This window comes from Psittacula echo, assembly GCF_963264785.1.
Source record: "Psittacula echo genome assembly, chromosome: 3".
In the NCBI taxonomy this organism is placed as follows: domain Eukaryota; kingdom Metazoa; phylum Chordata; class Aves; order Psittaciformes; family Psittacidae; genus Psittacula; species Psittacula echo.
In genome coordinates, this window is record NC_137736.1 from 125,608,237 (window position 1) to 125,626,731 (window position 18,495).

The following is an 18,495-nucleotide window of genomic DNA, read 5'->3' on the forward strand; positions in this document are numbered from 1 at the left end:
GTCCCTGCCTTTCCAAACAGCTCAGATGTCCACACCACGAAGGAAAGTAACAGCTCTTATCCATAATGTCAAAGAAGTGTTTCTTCTCAAAATGAAGCATTTTTGTGTATTTAAGTGTGAAAATGTCAGTTTCCAAGTTGAATTTCAGCTTGTCAGCAGCACCAACAAGCCAGAAGCACAAGATGCCCTTACCTTCTGCTCAAATGAAGCTCCGTAGTAACCATCATTGAGACCAAAAATAATCTCGTTGGGGTTTCTTGCATGTATCTGTAAGCAGAGAAGGACAAAAATCATTCCAGTCAGCTAACTATGACTTTACACAGCACATAGAGCACACAAGCATGGAATGCTCTGACAGTCAAAAGCAGTTTTTCAGCACCTGCAATTCTAGCAGCACAGGAAAACTAAGTGAAAATGGAATTTACCCATAGAATATGCATTTGCTTCACAAGTTTAATGTCACCGAGTATGTTCAGCGATTCTATCCCGAAATCAGAAACACTGGCCACAGCATCCTTCCTATTGCTGCATTTCCAGCTGACAAAAATAAGGAGACCAGGAAACTAATCGAAGAAATAAGTCTTAAGAATAATAAGCTTGCACATAACGATACATAATGACACTAAAAATGAGGGTTCTCTGGTCACAGTATACAAAATCATGGAATCACAGTATGGTTTGGGTTGGAAAAGACCTTAGGATCATCCAGTTCCAACCCCTGCCACGGGCAGGGACCCCTTCCACTGGAGCAGCTTGCTCCAAGCCCCTGTGTCCAACCTGCCCTTGAACACTGCCAGGGATGGGGCAGCCACAGCTTCTCTGGGCACCCTGGGCCAGCGCCTCAGCACCCTCACAGAGGAGGACTTCTCACCACCCACTGGAATCAGAACAACCTGTTTGATTCAAAAGTCACCATATTTATTTAGTGGTTTTATTATTTATGAGACATGGGTTTGTTTCTGAGCCACTTTTACTGTAGGCTCCACAATTCAGAACACACCTCTCTTTTCACGTCTTTCAAAAGGCTATGAGTAATATACAAATCCCAGAATAAAACAGATCTCAGAGTAAACTCCTTGGACTGAAGAGCTTTGATGGTTTGTCATTGCTATGTGAATGGATTAAAACTGTCATATACACAAACACTTTAATAAGAGCAAGCAGGGACAGACCAAGGGGGAATGGCTTGAACCTGCCAGAGGGGAGACTGAGATGAGCTCTTAGGCAGAAGCTCTTCCCTGTGAGGGTGCTGAGGCGCTGGCCCAGGGTGCCCAGAGAAGCTGTGGCTGCCCCATCCCTGGCAGTGTTCAAGGCCAGGTTGGACACAGGGGCTTGGAGCAAGCTGCTCTGGTGGAAGGGGTCCCTGCCCGTGGCAGGGGTTGGAACTGGATGAGCTTTAAGGTCCCTTCCAACACAAGCCAGGCTGGGACTCTATGAAGTATACAATCACATCACTGTTTCCTTGAAGCGAGGCACTGCAATTTAAACCACTACCATTTGAGAGGCTCAGTCAACAGTGGTACCTTAAAGCAGACAAGATTTAAAGCTCAGAGGTAACCTAGCATCAATCTCTGCAATCAGACTTTAAAACATGCCCATCAAATGTGTTCATTCCCTTTCTTAGTCTTCCATCTATTGGTTCATTCACATAACACGTTTTCGTCAGTAAAGAGTTGAGAATAAACTGTTTTCACATTACCTGCTGGCCCAAGTACTTCAACCCATCCAGATTGACCTTCCATTCAATCAAAAGCTGGAAGTGCTCCTTCTTGCCACCCCAGATCCTCACAACAAAGCAGGAGACAGAGGTATCGAGATGATCAGGCATTATCCCAAAGTCCAGACTCCTCCATGTCGGATTCTGTGGGTAAAGAGGGATAAAACCAACTCAAACTAAACAACGCAGAAGGTAGTGAAGTCGATGTCAAACATTATATATATACATATATAGATATATAGAAGAATAACAAACACCAGCTATTTCAAGGTTCACACATGGCTGAAGCCAACAGGCTCTGCTGCTTCCTTAGTCTGTTTACTACAGAGAATCCCCTGGGTTAAAAGCTTCATGCTGTGAAGTACTTCAGAATCTCAGAGAGGGCTCTGCTCCCTTCCATTAGGAAATGTTGAAGAATTTACTTATTCAGTTGAACCAGATCAGGAACTTCACAAGTGGAAGTGACTTCCCAAGTCATAACTGAGCTTCCGAGTACAGTTTACATTGCGAAAGTGAAGTTTAAAGGGCTGATCTACTCCTTAATAATTCAGTTTGCATTATTGACATGTTTGTTCACATCCTTCTCCTCCTTGACTGATGCTAATGGCAATCATCAAATGTTGCCTCTTCATCCCAAGAGACCAGACGTGCATCCCAAGCTTTCTAAAGTCAGCATACTAGACTGCTAACATCCATTTCCCTAGAGCTCAGATTTGCAAACATGAGGCATTTCAAGAACTTGCACTCTTCCCTGATAACACAGAATTAAAGATTTATGGAACTGCTCTAACTGGCCAAGATACAACCAAGTCAATCCAACACTACAAGAGCCAGGAGACAGATACTGACTTTAGGACTTCCACAGGCCATAAATCACAGGGTGTCCTAAGGCAAAAATGGGGAAGAAGCTTCTTATGCACATCTCCCTCCTCCGCTACACCCAGAAATGGTAACACCTCCAAAACAAATGTTGGAACCCACCACCATCCCATGATACAACAAGCTTTTTCCTTCTAGTGCTTAAGCAGCTTGGAACAGGCCAACCATCTCTGAACTGGTGTTAGGCAATTTAGAGTCAGATGCCTCCGAAAAGAAGGGAGGAGCAAAGCCACCCATGAGGTACTGCAGAAGGAATACATTCATGGAGTTTTCCTAAGGAGGAGGGATATTTGGTAGCGCAAAAATACCATCTTAATAAATACCCACAGACAATGTATGAAAGTTGCTCAAGACATCTTTGATTTACATTTGTGACATTCCAGCTCATGTTGCCTTTGGTTAGATTCCCTTTTTGTCATTCCTTGTCCTGATTTAGAACAGGCAGACCTCAAAATCCTGAAGTCTCATGTAACTTGTCTCTTGGATAAGTAAGGCTTGAGGACGTAGAGAGCTGCTTCTCCATTCAGGAGCTTTTCAAAGCATTTACAGCTCATGGGCTATAAATGGTGCTGTTCTATCTTGTTCATGCAGGTTTTCAAACTCCTTTACCCAGTATCTGCAACATCCTGCACCTAGAGAGACACCTACCCCTCATCTGCTGTAAGAGCCTGATCAGTTCTGGGCCCTTCACTGACCCAAAATGGGAAATGTAGAAACTCTAAGATGCTTTCAACTTCACTTTCTTAAAGCTATTCAAAGAATGCACATGTGTATATGTGCAGGTACATGCTCCTACCATTCACTTCTACAACGGAGAGATGCTCAAAGAAATCAGTGCGACACTGGCTGGCTGTCGCTTTGTCTGGAGTGTTGCAAACAGGGCCTCAGCTTCTACACCATTGCACAACCTGAGCTTCTATTGAATCTGTACACCCAAAGTAACATACAAGTGCTTCTTGAATAGACATTTATATAAAAGCAGCTATTTCTGTTAACACCAAAACCAGCAAATAAAGAGATGAACTGCACACAAACCTGAGTTATGGCACATACAAATCTCAGACACTGAAATGACTTAAACCAGTAAAAACACAGCTAATGGTACTTTACCTATTTGGTGTTCTTAATATGGAAAATGAATGCATATTTTAAAGCTTAATTTGAAGTTTTCATGTGAAAACACCCTGCCCTTGCAGCGTTCTATCTGCAGGAGCACCAACAGACTTAAAACCAACACACATTCCTACTAGTCAGTAACTCACTACCCCAACCCCTGTGACAGCGACCTGAAAAGGAGAATGGGATACTCCAACCAGAACTGAAGAGTGCAAATACACATTTAACAGTGCTGGTGTTCAGCAGAGAATTCAATCTACTGCAGTAAATACACAGTTTGCCAAAGGAAAGGTTTCAATATTAAAGTAACTTACCAGAGAATTCTTGATCACCTCACTCTTATAAAACTCTGAAGAAAAAATGAGTAAAAAAACACCTTTAGATTAGTTTAAACATGGATATAGAACAGAAAAGACTAAAATAAATAACACTCATGTAAGACAAATGCTAGTGGGTCTGGTTTATCAGGAGCAGATTCATGAGGAAGACTTGGAAGCACAGGCGTGCTTTGAACTAGAAGTATTCATTCACACGTCATTATTAGATGTCATCATTTCACCTTTTATACCCAAGATAATTACCAAGATTTACTGAGGTTTTGGTTTCTGGGGTGCCCCAGTCCTTCACAATATTTGGATGACATTGGCAATGTGACTTCTTTGTCACACCACATCTTCCTAGAGGAGTGCAGCACTCATTGCACTGCTTTCCTTAAGAGCATGAGGGACCTCGAGGTCCTTTCCAACCCTAACTATCCTATGATTCGATGACCTGCTCCAGATGCTTAGAGAGCGAAGAGCCAAATTACCCCACAGAGGTGCCAAGATCCCTGTATTAAATGGAAATAAGCAACTGCTGACACAGGGACCTTGGCTTTTCCAGCCCAAAAATGAACTTGAAGGGGCTTCAGGTAGAGAGCTCTGGAGGCTGTAATATAGATTTTGTACAGTATCCCTTATCCTTGGACTCCAATGGACTAAAGTTCTGATGGAGTGCAGGACAGTCCCTTACATGAGAGGCTGTAGAAGTAGTGATCAGTTAGAGGTTCAGCCAACTACAAAGAAGTCCAGGCTGCAACCTCACGTTATATATCCTTATCCTTTTAAAACCTTGGAGAAAAGCAAGGATCGATTACACTAGCTGAAAATAAAGATTAGGAGAAAACCACAATTCACCTCCAACTGTTGAGCATATCAAAAAGGAGGTTAAAAATATAGTTTTAATAACATCTTTCCACAGTCAACTGTAGTAGAAAGCAAAGCATTATAGGGGAATGAGATCCAACTCTCAAACACAGCTATCAAAAGCAGAACAGATGCCTGGATGCTTCATGTCATTCGCTGACGAGTCTATTTTTGGATAACTTTGATAATATAAGTGCTGGTTTCTGCTCTGTAAAGTAACTGAGCAGAGAGCAGGACACTCTCTCCCCCACAAAGCAACTAAGGCTCCAAAGGCTTTAACTGTTCCATGCTCTTGGAAGTTCCCAAGTTTCCTAAATTATCAGTGAGGGGAGAGGAACAAAGAACAATAAGCTGATTTAAGACTCTACTAAATGCATCATCTGTTTTGCTTCCTTGGCTGCCAACTGAAAGCTTTTAGGAAGCTCAGGAAACTAAAGAGCTCTTCTCCACTATTAGTGTAAGTGATGCGAATATGGCAGCGGGTTGTCAAGGTAATAAAAGGGCAGAGAATCTGGATCATAGGAACCCAAGGATTAACTAGTGAAAATCTGACTTACCTTTGTATATCTTGGTGTTATCACACAAGTGAAGAGTGAAGTATGTATCCAAGAGGCGATACCCATTCTTGTTGATGATGTTCCGGGCAGCGATATTCCGAAGGTGGCGAAGCCGGCGCTGAAAATGAGGATAACAACAAAACAAAACAGGTCAAGAATGCTGGAAGGGGCTTATAGCAGTGGAAAGCATCCCTGGCCATGGCAGGGGGTTGGAACTGGATGAGCTTAAGGTCCTATCCAACACAAACCATTCTATGATTCTCTGAAACTGTCTGGACAAGCAGCAACCAGCACCTATGAGCTCAGATTAAGCAACACTGATCTACTACCCACACTTGTATCCTGTACCTGCTTTGTGTTCTTCATGTCTAAGTCACCCCAACTAATCTGGCAGTTTCAAGTGAACATGTGAGACACTGAGCTTCAAACAGCAGCAGCACCACCCAGGTATTCTGCATCATCACATTGGAAGCGCTTCCAAGGCAAAGCTGCGTTCAACAAGCACTAGCAAAGAGCTCAAATATAAACCAACACCTAACCCAGAGCTGGATAAAGCTTCCTGAATTCACAGTAATCCTGGAAACTGCTACCACAGCCTTAAATAAAACATACCATAGAATCCTACCAGAAAGTCACACCCAGATTTTCAGGGAATATGAAGGGCACAGTGGAAGTTGTGATGTGTGTCAGCTACCATCTGCTCAGATAACAAAGTCCTTTTCTCTTGGAGTGAATACACTTGATTATGGCACTAAAATCCTTAAGTGATTTCAGCATTATGCTAGTTTGCTACAATACTGTATCTTGAATGAAAACCCTCAGATCGAGTCAAGCTCGCTCCATCCCCCTTTCTCTCTTCAAGTTCCCAACAGCTACGGCTCAAAGCACACGACACCCTTAACTTTGACAAATACTGAACATGAGCAGGTCAAAGGAGGTGATCCTGCGTCTCTACTCTGCTCTGGTGGGACCCCACCTGCAGCATTGTGTGCAGTTCTGGTGTCCTCAACATAAAAAGGACATGGAGCTGTTGGAGCAAGTCCAGAGGAGGCCACAAGGATGCTCAGGGGCTGGAGCAGCTCCTGTATGGAGACAGACTGAGAAAGTTGGGGCTGTTGAGCCTGGAGAAGAGAAGCTGCGTGGAGACCTCAGCAGATTCCAGTGTCCAAAGGGGGCTACAAGGATGCTGAAGAAGGACTCTTCATCAGGGACTGGAGCGATAGGACAAGGGGTGATGGGTTCAAACTGAAAGAGGGGAAGTTCAGGTTGGGGATAAGGAAGAAGTTCTTTACTGTGAGGGTGCTGAGGCGCTGGCCCAGGGTGCCCAGGGAAGCTGTGGCTGCCCCATCCCTGGCAATGTTCAAGGCCAGGCTGGACACAGGGGCTTGGGTGACATGGTCTAGTGTGAGGTATCCCTGTAGCAGGGGGGTTGGAACTGGATGATCTTAAGGTCCTTTCCAACCCAAACCATTCTATGATTACAAATTTATTGTTAGGCTTAACAAGTTAACAGAGACTCTCCAGTCATCCTTAACTCATTTCTTAGCTATGCTTCTTATTTTAACTCTGAAAACTCATGCAGGCTTAAACCAGACTGTCATGAACCTAACACTCAGCAACCCTCCCGTTCACACATATAAAGTTCTCCCCAAATCCTCCAGTATCACATTCTCCCAATGAATCTCTCAATCTACTCTCACTCATCTACCACAAGGATGTTGACAAGTGGCTGCTTATCCTTTCTGGATCACCACAAACCACCTACAAGCCTCAAACAACTGGGTGAGTGCATCCTTTGACCACAAAGTTCATTTTACAGGATACTGGTGCTTCCCGAAAGCTTGTAAGTCTGGATCCACCTTCAAAGAAAAACACTCACCAAAAGAGGGTTTAAAATGCTTTTGAAACCAAAAGGCAACTTTTCTGTTTGCAGCTTGTCCTAAAAGGCTTTTTCGAGAGTTGAAAGGCCATCATCTGTGTTAGAATAACAGTAACGGAGACATTTTATATCACTTGGCATCAGTTCAGTGATGTCTTACTTTTCCTTCCTGGAAATCTTTAAGAGGAATATTACATTTCTGTTCATGTGACAGATTCAAAACCACCAGTTTCATTCCTGCGAAGTCTGAGTTACACTAAAAAGAGAGCTGAGATGGGATGACCACATATCTCCAGAATAAACAGACAAGATTAAAAACACACCCGAGAGAAGGGATGGGATCCAAAGGGACCCAGACACGCTGGAGAGGTGGGATCATTCAAGGCCAGGTTGGACAGAGCCTTGGGTGCCATGGTTTAGTGTGAGGTGTCCCTGCCCATGGCAGGGGATTGGAACTGGATGATCTTAAGGTCCTTTCCAACCCAAACCATTCTATGATTCTATAACCTCATGGAGTTCAACAAGGCCAAGGGCAAGGTCCTGCCCCTGGGTCAGGGCAATCCCAGCTCAAACACAGGCTGGGGGAGACCGGATGGAGCAGCCTGAGGAGAAGGACTTGGGGTGTTGGGTGAGGAGAAGCTCCCCATGACCCAGCTTCAGTGAGCGCTTGAGCCCAGAACCCCCCCGTGTGCTGGGTGCACCCCCAGAGCGTGAGCAGCAGCTCAGGGAGGGGATCCTGCCCCTCTGCTGTGCTCTGGGGAGACCCCCCCTGCAGCCCTGATCCAGCTCTGGGGCAGCAGCACAAGAGGGACGTGGAGCTGTTGGAGCAAGGCCACAGGAGGCCATGGAGATGCTGTGAGGGCTGGAGCAGCTCTGCTCTGGAGCCAGGCTGAGAGAGCTGGGCTGGGGCAGCCTGGAGAAGAGAAGGCTCCTGAAGGGGAGACCTTAGAGCAGCTCCAGTGCCTAAAGGGGCTGCAGGAAACCTGGAGAGGGGCTTGGGACAAGGGCCTGTAGGGACAGGCCAAGGGGAATGGCTTGAACCTGCCAGAGGGGAGACTGAGATGAGCTCTTAGGCAGAAGCTCTTCCCTGTGAGGGTGCTGAGGCGCTGGCCCAGGGTGCCCAGAGAAGCTGTGGCTGCCCCATCCCTGGCAGTGTTCAAGGCCAGGTTGGACACAGGGGCTTGGAGCAAGCTGCTCCAGTGGAAGGGGTCCCTGCCCGTGGCAGGGGTTTGAACTGGAGGAGCTTTAGGGTCCCTTCCAAACCAAACCAGTCTTGGATTCTTAAAAACAAACCCACACAAAACCACCCATAAACTTCTAAGTTGCTTCATTGCTCAACTACAAGGTGTAATTTTGTTAGAGATTGGTATCAAGATTGTCAACAGAAAGATTAAGCTTCACTTAAAAAAGCTACATGGATCTGGTACATTACTTCAAATCTAACTTTAAAGCTGTGTATTTTCACTGGCCATTTTTATAAGGAACCTAAACGCTCCTTCAGAAATGGCTTTGAACATACATTGCACTCTCTGAAAAATGATACAAGTGTTTTTATGTGCCATCTCTCTCCTTTAATTAACTTCTGTAGCACACAGATCAATCCTCTACCATGCTCATATATATATATACATTAAATCCTTTACAACCTAAGAGCAGCCCACACAGCATCTAACAAAGAGAGCAGCCTTCTCCACGTCTTCTTAGGACTGCAAACTAATTGTGTGCCTGGTTTAAGTAGTGTGTTACAGTAAGTAGCCCCTAAGCAAAGCCAAACATTTTCTTGTCTTTTACTACATGCAATCAGGTTTGGAAAAAGCTTTAGTGTTATAACCAACACCTGCACCTCTGGACAAGATCTGGGTCCATGTCTCCATGGTTTGTGACATCTTTGCATCCTTCAAAGTCTGGAATTGATCCTGAATTCAGAAGTCTCGGTTCTCCCAAAGCAACTGGAAGAGGAATGGTACATTCAGAGCTCTGAGACCACAGCACAGTTCAGGACTCATCATGCAACAGGTAACGAATGTCTACCTAAATCTCCAACTTAGTCATCCCTCTCCTCCTCCCTTCTGTCCCACTACTTGCCCATTTAGCCCAGCTGATCGGGAACAAGTTTCCAGTTAATGGACAATTCTCTTGTTCACATTCTTTAATATGAGGTCATGGCAACAGAGAGATTTGGATCCTGAAAATAAACCTCCCTTCACTGTCCTGATATTATACTGCAGTATTCAGATCTCCTCAGAACTCTACAGAGGCCACATGCAGAGTTAACCTCTGTCATTAACCTCTCCTGACCAAAGATAATCAGCTTTAGCCAGGACACCATCAGCTAAAGACATACCCAAAAGACAATTCAAATAGGCTCTAAAATACTTCATCAAGGACTTACAGCTGCTCTGTAGCAAACTAAGTATTATTTAAAGTTATTTTCAAACCCTTATTAAGTGTATTTCATATCATTTTTGCTCAAGATGTTGAAATACACAAAACCTCCAAGATGTTGTAATTCAGGTCTCACCAGCATCAGCCAAATTCCCTGCTGACAACCCTCATTGCCTACTTGCACCACTGCAAAGAAGTGCAAGTTATTTGTACCACCACAAAGGAGCACTTGTGCAGCTGCTCCATGAATCACACTGGGGAACTGACATGGATGAAAACTCACCACAGCTCTTCTGCTGGGTTGGTTTCACGAGAGCAGTTCCTCAATGCGGTTCCCAATGTGGCTGTAGAAGCAGCTGTGCTGATGCAAGAGGGACAGAGCAGCAGCCAAAGTCAAACAGGACTGGCTGGAGCAGCTCTGCTCTGGAGCCAAGCTGAGAGAGCTGGGCTGGGTCAGCCTGGAGAAGAGAAGGCTCCTGAAGGGGAGACCTTAGAGCAGCTCCAGTGCCTAAAGGGGCTACAGGAAACCAGGAAAGGGGCTTCTGCCAAGGGCCTGTAGGGACAAGGAATGTGAAACGTGCTGAGCTTCTTCCAGAAGTCAGGGATCTCTTATTCAAGAAAAGCACTGGGTAACATAGATTCATGTATCCATCATACCCTGAAAATAAGGCAAATAACAGGTTTTGGAGGCAGGAGAAAAGATTGGATTTGCTGTTAAATAAAAACTTACTGGGATAGTTGAGGTTGTAACAGATCAACTCCACCACAAGTTCACAGAATCATAGAATGGTTTGGGTTGGAAAGGACCTTAAGATCATTCAGTTCCAACCCCCTGCCACGGGCAGGGACACCTCACACTAAACCATGGCACCCAAGGCTCTGTCCAACCTGGCCTTGAACACTGCCAGGGATGGAGCATTCACAACTTCTCTGGGCATCCAGTGCCAGTGCCTCAGCACCCTCACAGGGAAGAGCTTCTGCCTTATCTCCAACCTGAACTTCCCCTGTTTCAGTTTAAACCCATCACCCCTTGTCCTATCACCACATCATTCTGAAGATCTTATTTGATGTACCTACTGTTCCCATTCCGTGTATTCTTGGGAACATCTCCAGATTTACCACAGGCCATACACAAGTCAGACTGCTGCAGAATAAAGTCTTTTGGTTGACAACCTTGTTAATACTTTGCTTTTTCATTCAATGATCCCAGAACTCCAAACCTTAGAAGACCTGGTAGCCTGTAAAGGACTGAAGCTGCCTGGTCCCTTTATGCTCTAGTTCTCTCAACAGAAGATAGCGTATCTTTCACTACCTTTGCCCAAAACACCACCTTCAGCATCAGATGCTTGTTTCCACACAATGTTTTCTGGTGCATTTCTGCTGTCTCACAGTGAGGGTCAGAGAATTTCACCAAGGAAAAGCTGGCAAAAAAAGAAGCTAGTTTGAAACTTGTGCAAGTTACTCTAATTTCTCTCACTGTATCTACGCAGATGTGCCCAGCACAAAGCAGACAGACTGCGGTTTCTTGGTGGCTTCAACTGATGCAAACACCACTGTTTGCTTCCTTCCAGCTCTGAGGAACTGGGATAACAATGTATTCACTGGGTTTGTTTGTCTAACAATGTGGTACCATTAATAAAATTCACTGCAGAGATGACAGGGGGAAGGAAGAAATGGAAGAAGAGGTAATAAGTCAAAACAAGAAAGAGAAGTGTGCTGCTGTTAACACAAGGTCTGGCCTATTCGTGAAACCACAAGAGAACAGTGACTACCTCCAATAGCCTAAAGTATTCATGGAATTTCATAATGATTTCTTCAAGGTCATCTAATTGGCAGCAAAATCAAGCAGAGGGAGTTCTGACTCCTCTTCCATCTCAACCACTTTGTTATTCTCTTACCCTGGGAAAGAAATCATAACATAAGAAAATACAACTGGATGAGAACTCAGCCAAGCACCATTTTGCCCATCTTCATTGCTATCTACCACATTTAGCGAGCAGCTCAGATCCCAGGAATTGTGAAGCTCAGGTTATTAATAACATAGAATCCCAGACTGGTTTCTGTTGGAAGGGACCTCAAAGCTCATCCAGTTCCAACCCCCTGCCATGGGCAGGGCCACCTTCCACTAGAACAGCTTGCTCCAAGCCCCTGTGTCCAACCTGGCCTTGAACACTGCCAGGGATGCCAGTGCCCCAGAACCCTCACAGGGAAGAACTTGTGCTTAAGAGCTCATCTCAGTCTCCCCTCTGGCAGGTTAAAGCCATCCCTCCTTGTCCTTATCCCTACTTGCTTTAATAAAATGCTCACTTTGGCCTAATACATTTCACACTTTGCCAGAGTTTGAGTTCTTATCTTTAAGAACAGAGAAAAACCCACAACCCCTCAGCCTGACATGCAGAACCCTGTGTTTCTCTGTGGCTTATGACAAATATATAGAGACCCCAAGTGCTGACCTTGCAGGCCAATTCTGTTAAGTTTGAAACAAGCAGGTTTGTTGTAGTAACGTCTCTGTTGGTAACTAATCTTTGCACCCTGCTTTAATGCTGAAATAGTTGGAAGGATTTTGCTTAAATTCTTCCAGAGTTATTGTGGGTCATAAAGAAGCAAGCTAGAAAACTCATGTGAAAGCCAGGTAAAACCAGACTATGTACCAGCTTGTGAAGAGGTCAGTGCTGATCCTGACCTGAAAAGTATTTATGAAATAGTCTTCGTTGAAACAGTCAGGAAGCGGCATTCTGAAAAGCAGAGGTGATGTCCAGAGACTATGTCTTCATAAGGGGGACGAAGCACCTCCCGTACGAAGACAGGCTGAGAAAATTGTATAACTGTTCAGCCTGGAGAAGAGATGCTGCATAGAAGCTTTCACCAGGGATGGTGACTCCAGCCCTGCCCTGGGCAGCCTGTTCCAATGCCTGAGCACCCTTTGAGGCAGGAATTGTTCCTCAGCTCCATCTAAACCTGCCCTGGTGCAGCTTGAGGCCGGTTCCTCTTGTCCCATCCCTTGTTCCTTGGGAGCAGAGCCCAGCCCCTCCTGGCTCCATCCTCCTCTCAGGCACTTGTAGGGAGCCATCAGGTCCCCCTGAGCCTTCCCTTCTCCAGACTGAACCCCCCAGGTCCCTCAGCCATTCCTCATCACACTTGGGCTCCAGACATCCATACTCCTGCTTACTTACACAACTTAACTGCACTGTTCTACAAGAACAGTCAGCAAATGGAAGCTGTTGTCTGAAAAGCATCAAGTCTTCTCTAATTCATATAGGGAGAAAGTGAAAGAGGAAGAGTAAGGAACACCTCCACATTTGACATGGCCCATGCAGAAGTATAATTATTCCCCAGCTACTTGAATGCAAAGCAGCCTTCATGAGCTCAACCCAGAGCTGAAGAATGCAATGTGTGAAGTTGATGTTACAGCTAAAAACATGTCAGTCTGTGGCACAACCTGCTCCTTAAACCAAGAAGGTAATTAAGATTACTAATTATATAAATGAAAAATTAAAATACAGACATACATATATATTACTCCTAAAAGTAGCTACATCCTTTAGTCCATCTTTCCTCACATCTCTTACTAGCTAGCCCACGAAGCTCCTTCCTCACCAAGTAACTGAATTTACACCAGGGAGCAACTCAGAACTCTACATCATTGCTCTTAAGTAGTAGTTAAGAGCTGGTAACTGTTCAGCAGGGACAAGAAACCATCTCTTTGTACACCATAATCACATAGAACATCTACACTGCTGTTTTTAGAGCTCAGAACCAATGAGACAACCAAGACCAAACGTGATCTTCAATGCAAGCCCACCGTGTCCACACTCTTCACTTAATTTCTGCATCCTCATCCTTCTTTCCACATCCAAAATGTGTGGTCAATGCTGCAGAAAGACTGAAAGAGCCTGTTATTTTAAAACATAAGGTGGAACAGGTACAGGAGACAGCTTAGGATACAAACAGGATAGCTTTTGAAAGACGCCCAACACAGAATGTACTGCAATGTAATGTTAGCAGGAAGGGTTTAAAAGCCAAGTCATAAGCCCATGCAGGGACCAAGGCAAATGAAGCAAGTGTGTATTGTTTCAACAGCTGTGTTTGGTTATGGTCACTACAACATCAAGAGCGACACACCAAGAGCTGGCAGCCACCACAACCCTGAAGAATAAAAACTGTCAGCACACCCTAAAAGAACTTGCTCTAAGCTGGGGTTAAGAAAATCTGAACTGTTTTGACAGACAAAGCTCCTCTTGCAGGGTGTTTAGATAGGACAGAAATAACAAGGAACAAGATACACAGCCTTTCCATCCTAAACCAAGACCTTTTAGAAATACCATCTTTCCTTAAAGGAGGTTTCCCTTTGAGTTGGTCTAAATAAATATTTACTCACTTGCAAGATGAAAGACTAGAACTGCAATTGCTTCTTCGACACAACATTTGAACTACACCATGGGATAGACAAAAGAACATCAGGGTGCAAGTTCCACCTCATTAATAACATGCTGTAGAAGCCTCTTCATGTGTTAAGAAGGCTCTTAACGTCACCTTGGGTGAGAGAGCATTAGTCTGTATTAGCTGTGGGAATGAACTGAGAATATCAATCGAGCAATGGAAAACAAGATGCCGCTCAAAGGGAAGGACCCAAAAAGCAAACAGGGTCTTCTGGGATAAAGCATCAACAAAATCAAAGCAAAGGCACTTTTGACCTTAAAGAACCACTTGATTTTAAGGATGCACCAACTTCCACAAGCAGTGTTTGCTGATTAACATCTTGAAGCATATTCATGTTTATCATGTTACTGCATGACAAACCAAGGGCAAACAGGAAACTCTCTCATCATTAGGAATGTGTCTTCAGTTACCAGCTACCAACCCTTCCTTCAAATAAGGATATTTCCTAAACCCCCCACAAATCTCCTGAAAAAAGCATCAAAGCCAATTGACTACAGCTTTCTGACTGAACAGGGCCTGACTTAATCACAGAATCCCAGACTAGTTTGAGTTGGAAAAGACCTTGAAGCTAATCCAGTTCCAACCCCTGCCACAGGCAGGGACAACTTCCACAAGAGCAGCTTGCTCCAAGCCCCTGTGTCCAACCTGGCCTTGAACACTGCCAGGGATGGGGCAGCCACAGCTTCTCTGGGCACCCTGGGCCAGTTTCTCACTATCCTCACAGGGAAGAGCTTTTGCCTTATACCTAACCTAAATCTTCCCTATTTCACCCCTTGCCCTATCACTCCACTCCCTGACGAAGAGTCCATCCCCAGCATCCTTATAGCCCCTTTCAGACACTTGAAGCTGCTCTGAGCTCTCCACGCAGCTTCTCTTCCCCAGGCTGAACAGCCCCAATGTTCTCAGCCTGTTTCCATACAGGAGCTGCTCCAGCCCCTGAGCATCCTCATGGCCTCCTCTGAACTTGCTCCAACAGCTCCATGCCCTTCTTATGTTGGAGACACCAGAACTGTACAGGTACTCCAACTGCGTACACAGTATCTATCCACAGATTACTCAGTCTGTGAAACACACTTGCATTCCTTAAAGAAAATACAGAGAAGTTGGAACAAGGTGATCTTAAACCCTATGGTTCATTCCAACCCTAACTATTCTATGATTCTATATGTAGAGCAGATAGCAAAAACCGAGCCCCAGATTATCACCCAACCTTTTGGGCTACAATTACTATTTTGCAGTAACTTTAACAACTGTTTCCTCCTAATTGCCTCTAACAAACTCTGTAGACATTAATACAATTGTAAAAGATCACCAGGTCAACACTCATGTTGTGGTGTTTTACTGGAGCAGCACTTCCCTCTGTCTCAGTGGTTAAAGACAGTGCATTTCAACAAGAAGTGAAAGCATTATTCAACTACAACACTTTCCAGCCACTACTCTGATTTCCCCCAGCAGATTTAGTAGGAAAGAGGAAGTAAAATATTTAAGAGTCAGTCTTTGTTTTCATATTACTCAGTGGAATGTATAACAACAGGTATCTAGAACTATTTCAGACAAGAAGATACTCTTTACACACTGATTTAGATGAAAAACTAGTTCAGATGCAGCCTAGAGCCATGGTAGAGTTCTTCACTTCTACATATAAAACCTCTCAAACCCATTTGCCAGAGCACTTAAAATCACCCATTTCTGCCACATTACCCACTCTGCTGTGAGGGGTTTGCATTCTTAGAGCAAATAACTATGAAATTTTAGCCTTGTCGTAATTCACCCATATTCTTCTCCCATTGCTTTACCTCTACTCACTTGGATCACTTCCAAGTATCCAAGGTACTGGATTACCACTTCCAACTGCTGAAAACATGGGTTTATTTATTGTTGAAATCCAGAAGTACAACAATTCAGAAGCACTACTTCTTATTCTCCTTGGAAAGCTCTTTCCAGAAGTACTTTCAAAGGGAAAAACATCTTTTGCTTTCAAGTTCACTTGACTCACAAGCATTCCTTTGCATCCTGGGATAAAATAGGGCAGCAATGCCAGTTTCTGAAGCAGGGATGTTAAGCTCAAGGTATTACTAAAAACCCCAAGAGCTCAAAGATTGTTAAATGTTTAGTAGAAGATACGATTTCTTTAAAGGTATGGAACGATTTATAGTACAAGACATTTTACAGAATGCACAGAATCTTCACTTCTAGAGTCATAGAAACATAGAATGGTTTAGGTTGGAAAGGACCCTAAGATCACCCAGTTCCAACCCCCTGCCATGGGCAGGGACACCTTCCACTACAGCAGCTTGCTCCAAGCCCCTGTGTCCAACCTGGCCTTGAACACTGCCAGGGATGGAGCATTTACCACTAAATGAAACCACTTCCTAAGAGCTCATCTCAGTCTCCCCTCGGGCAGGTTAAAGCCATTCCCCTTGGCCTGGCCCTACAGGCCCTTGTCCAAAGCCCCTCTCCAGGTTTCCTGCAGCCCCTTTAGGCACTGGAGCTGCTCTCAGGTCTCCCCTTCAGGAGCCTTCTCTTCTCCAGGCTGCCCCAGCCCAGCTCTCTCAGCCTGGCTCCAGAGCAGAGCTGCTCCAGCCCTCGCAGCATCTCCATGGCCTCCTCTGGCCTCGCTCCAACAGCTCCACGTCCCTCTTGTGCTGCTGCCCCAGAGCTGGATCAGGGCTGCAGGGGGGGTCTCCCCAGAGCGCAGCAAAGGGGAGAATCCCCTTCCTCTCGACCTCATCATTCTTTTTCTTCTTCACTGCTCCCTAATCACTCATTACAAACTGTGCACCAGTGAAGCCGTTTGTACAACAGTTACATGTTCAAGCTTGAGGGTCTTCAAACGCTGCCTCTCAGTTCATTAAGAGCCCCAGTCTCTCCAGGGTTGGAATTACTATTTAAAGCTTACCAGCTTCAGCATAAAGGAAAAGCTTGAAGTGCCGGGGCAGTGCTCTAAGGTCCATGAAGATGTGCTTTCCTGCCTCTAGACAACCACACATGACATCTGTTTTGGTCAGTAATTGGCACAGTAACATTCAACAGATCATTTGACTGCAGCATGACTGTCTCGATGTTAAGACTGCATTTTTTGTCCAACTCCTTCCATCTAGAATAGAAGAGCACGAAAGGTTTGGCTTCTTCAACCCCCATTGCTTTGTTCTGCTTATGGTGACAGGCCTGAGAGGTTTGAGCAGTTAGAAATCCATAAGTTATCATGACACTCCTGGCCTTCCTGCATCAAGCAACTAGGAGGAGATAATGCTAAAGAATTCATCTTTTAAGTGTAATTATTTCAGTTCTGTTAGACTCTTTCAGCAAAGAAAACTACATCCTGGCACAATTAGGGATACAAATTCAAATTCTATGCTTAACTAGATCCATTTCTTTACAGCTATATCCTCTATTTCTCCTACTTTAAATACAGAAGACAACAGCAAAAGGAATTCTTAGGCCAGGTTATCTAGTCACCAAGGAACAAGTTAAAGAAGAGGTAAGGCAGACACAAGCAAAAGGGTTTGCACATGACTTTTCACTCCTGAGCTTTGCTTTCTAATCAATGTGAATTTCACTGGCACTATTAAATCCAGACTAAACACAAATAATACCCTCAATACCTCAATCTTTAACAATTCCTTTTAGTCATTACAAGCCCTCACCCTAAGTCCACATTGAGAACTCGGTCTTTAAGAAGTTTTATAGCCATGACTCAGATCATCTTTACTCTCATTCTTATTGTCAAGAAATGCAGCACTGGGTGTTCTAGAGAAAACTGCTTACTGAAACAAAGCACTGAGCTGCTTTCTGCGCTGGCAGGTAGCAAACAATTCCCTTGTGTTATGTAGCACCAAGCTCATCAGCCAGATCATTGCATTATCGAAGTGGTACAACAGACTGGAATGACTTTTCCATTCTTTTCCACCATTCTGCAGTGAAACACCTCCAGGGTGACTTCCCCTTTGAGGTATCTTGCAACTCAGTAACAGACTTTTAAGCCCAGATAAAACAGCAAAAAAGGATGATTTGTTATCGGCATCTTCAACTGTAACTTTGGAGCCTCTTGATTTGATTGCAAGCACTGACACTGACACCTCAGCACGTGGGCTCCTTGTATTTGCAGAGCACACAGCAAAACAATACCTCAGACTGTCACAGCCTTCCACTTGCTACAATTAGCATCTCTGCAGCACACACAGAAGCATTCTACACAGCTTTAACTAAATATTTACTAGGCTGGAGCATCCTATAATTGCTGATTCAGCTTCTGCTCCTACCAAAGTTTCTGCTCCTAGGAAAGGAAATAAAAAGGCTGTGTTTTGGTCTCACTTTCCCAAATGGAGCCCAATGACT

At 44.5% G+C, this 18,495-nt stretch overlaps 1 protein-coding gene across 4 annotated transcripts in view; it reads right to left on the minus strand.

Moving 5' to 3' along the window:
- UVRAG (UV radiation resistance associated) overlaps positions 1 to 18,495 on the minus strand; it is an 86,625-nt gene that overhangs the window by 66,229 nt on the left and 1,901 nt on the right. Inside the window, exons 1-6 of one of the 4 annotated variants that reach the window (XM_080613880.1) lie at positions 10,001 to 10,092; positions 9,170 to 9,281; positions 5,454 to 5,571; positions 4,027 to 4,061; positions 1,700 to 1,861; positions 193 to 267 (exon numbers count right to left, since the gene is read on the minus strand). In XM_080613880.1, coding sequence (XP_080470006.1) covers positions 193 to 267; positions 1,700 to 1,861; positions 4,027 to 4,061; positions 5,454 to 5,571; positions 9,170 to 9,226 — 447 coding nt within the window. In that variant the 5' untranslated portion in view covers positions 9,227 to 9,281; positions 10,001 to 10,092. Of the gene's footprint in view, positions 1 to 192; positions 268 to 1,699; positions 1,862 to 4,026; positions 4,062 to 5,453; positions 5,572 to 7,332; positions 7,428 to 9,169; positions 9,282 to 10,000; positions 10,093 to 18,495 lie in introns of those variants that run through there. The other 3 variants (XM_080613882.1, XM_080613881.1, XM_080613879.1) reach the window with 3 other exon arrangements.